This window comes from Apium graveolens, chromosome 3 (assembly GCF_009905375.1).
Source record: "Apium graveolens cultivar Ventura chromosome 3, ASM990537v1, whole genome shotgun sequence".
NCBI lineage: Eukaryota > Viridiplantae > Streptophyta > Magnoliopsida > Apiales > Apiaceae > Apium > Apium graveolens.
In genome coordinates, this window is record NC_133649.1 from 160,300,007 (window position 1) to 160,302,599 (window position 2,593).

General features: G+C 33.6%; 1 protein-coding gene across 1 annotated transcript; it reads left to right on the forward strand.

Moving 5' to 3' along the window:
- Nucleotides 1-1,806: 1,806 nt before the first annotated feature.
- Nucleotides 1,807-2,223, forward strand: LOC141714679 (uncharacterized). The gene has a single exon (XM_074518183.1). It carries the CDS (start codon nt 1,807-1,809, stop codon nt 2,221-2,223), a length of 417 nt encoding a protein of 138 aa, XP_074374284.1.
- Nucleotides 2,224-2,593: the final 370 nt, after the last annotated feature.

Genomic DNA, 2,593 nt, shown 5'->3' on the forward strand with positions numbered 1-2,593 from the left:
AGTCTGTAACAGGTTTTAATCAATCTGTTTTATATTGAATTTTGGACAAGATTTTTACGCGCAATTAATGTGATATTTAATATGTATATTTTTATGCATATCACCTGCCCATTCTAATGAAAACAAATACGTATATAATCAACGAAACGGATGGACATTTTAACCGGCAAGGGATGGATGTATATATACTAAAACGTTGGACACATTGTCTTGTATTAATCCGAGAGGAATCATATACAATAAACTATAATGATTACACAAAGTCTATTTATTGTTGTAAGTATCTTTTGTTCTAAGATTAGATAGAATTTTTAATAACATGCAATATTTGTATTTTACATGAGGGAGTTGGAATATTTTGTGCAAAGTATGAACAAGTCTCTGCCGTTCTTCCGGAGATAACAAAGCACTAGTTCCTTCTTGCTCTTGGTATGTATCTCAGCAAAATCCCTTTTTGCCCAACTCTTTCAAATTAACATAACCTGTTATAAATTGGTGGTACATTGACTTCATCGGGGGGGGGGGGTACGTAGTTCACGTGGCGTTCAAAAAATCGATACTCGGTTTAATTCGGCGAAAACATGGAGTAACGAATATTCGAATTATTCAGGGAGTCGGTTAAAAACTCAGATAATAAAATATTATTTTTTAATTTTAATATTTATTTAACTTAAAATTTTATATAAATAAATGATATACAAGATACTTAATTATGTTTTTGAGTATCTTGAAATAGTACTCGATAAAAAACTCGAAATTTTAAATGACCGATAACTTTATTTAGTATGAATTTAACTTATAATATTTTATAAATGATATGCAATATAATTAATTATTATTTTCTTATTTTGGCCAGCCTTTTACAATAATTTTAACATTAAAAATATTTAAAAGTTATATTTATTTGTTACAAACTAGTACCCACTTACGAGTTTTTTTTGGAAATATGATTCTGTTTTTTCAAAATTTTTCTTTTAAAACCTAGTTTTTTCCGAGTAATCTCAAAACTCCGAGTTTGACCCAAGTCAAAATATAAAAACCGAGTTATGACCGAGTATACCAAAACCGAGTTTTTTAGAACATTGTTTACTAGACGACCAAGGGCATTTATGTACCATAAAAGTCCAAAATTGAACTCTTATATCTGCTTCATTAATCTCTTAACCAAACCACCATTTCATTCCTACTACTTTTCATTCATCTTCTACCAACCATTCTGATTCCTATACCATGGATAGAGAACAAGAAGATATGCAATTTCTTGGCCTATTTGGGATCTACAGAGAAGGCTACAAGATCGTCGTGTCGCGGCAAAAAATCCTTAGCCAAATAACCTTGGCTCTCATCCTCCCTCTTTCCTTCATCTACCTAGCTCACATGGAAATCTCCACTCGCCTGTTTTGGAACATCAGACACACCGAGTTCCAGTTATATGGATCCACTAACGATAATCAACGGCGCAAGAGACTTTCGGATGTCCTATCGTCCGAATGGACTGTTTATTACCTCTTCAAAGCCTTTTATTTTACTTTCCTACTGGTTTTTTCTCTCCTCTCCACAGCTGCTGTTGTTTACACAATTGCATGCATCTTCACTGCCCGTGACGTGACTTTCAAGAAAGTCATGACTGTTGTCCCTAAGGTTTGGAAAAGACTCATGGTCACTTTCTTGATCAGTTTCGCAGCTTTCTTCGTGTATAATTTCATTTCATTCTTCTTAATAATTACTTGTTTTTTCATCGATAACATGATCTCTTTCTACTTATCCATTATCCTACTGATCATATACATAATTGGGTTTGTGTACATGACTATGGTGTGGCAACTGGCTAGCGTTGTTACCGTGTTAGAAGACTCTTATGGATTTAAGGCTATGGTCAAAAGCAACAGTTTAATAAAAGGGAACATGTGGGTATCTCTAATCATATTCTTCAAGTTAAATTTCGCTCTTGTTGGGATACAAATAGTGTTCCAGTTATTTGTTGTGCATGGCTATTCGGTGGATACTTGGAAGAAAATTGTGTTGGGGATTCTGTGCTTTCTACTGCTTGTAGTGTTGATCTTATTCTGGCTTGTGGCTCAAACCATTATCTACTTTGTGTGTAAATCGTATCATCATGAAAACATCGATAAATCGTCGTTGTCGGATCATCTTGAAGTGTATCTGGGAGAGTATGAGCCATTGAAGTCCAAAGATGTGCAGTTGGAGCATTATCAAGTTTGATGGGCAGACTTCTTGAGAATATTATTAGTCTGCTCATTTCATATAAAATAGATAGTCCAAATTTACTGAATATAACTTTTGGTTGATTAATCATGTTAAGGAATTGTCAACCAAAGAAACAGGTAGTAGCTCTTAAATAATGATTCCTATTTAATTATTCATACAGGCGAATTGGTCAGCTCATAGTGTGTACTCCTAAATATTGTGATGGGGAAGTATAACTGGAAGACCCAATTTAAGTGCAAGTCTTTATTACTTGGCTAAATATCGACTTCTTGAATTGACTGGCTACCAGCAGTTGATATATTCAATGTTTTCATAAATTTCCATTTTAAATTTGTATGTATGAAGGTGGGATTAATACTGTTTG

What these genes read in the sequence shown, in the direction of transcription:
- LOC141714679 (XM_074518183.1), top strand. Translation starts at nt 1,807, where the DNA reads ATGACTATGGTGTGGCAACTGGCTAGCGTTGTTACCGTGTTAGAAGAC.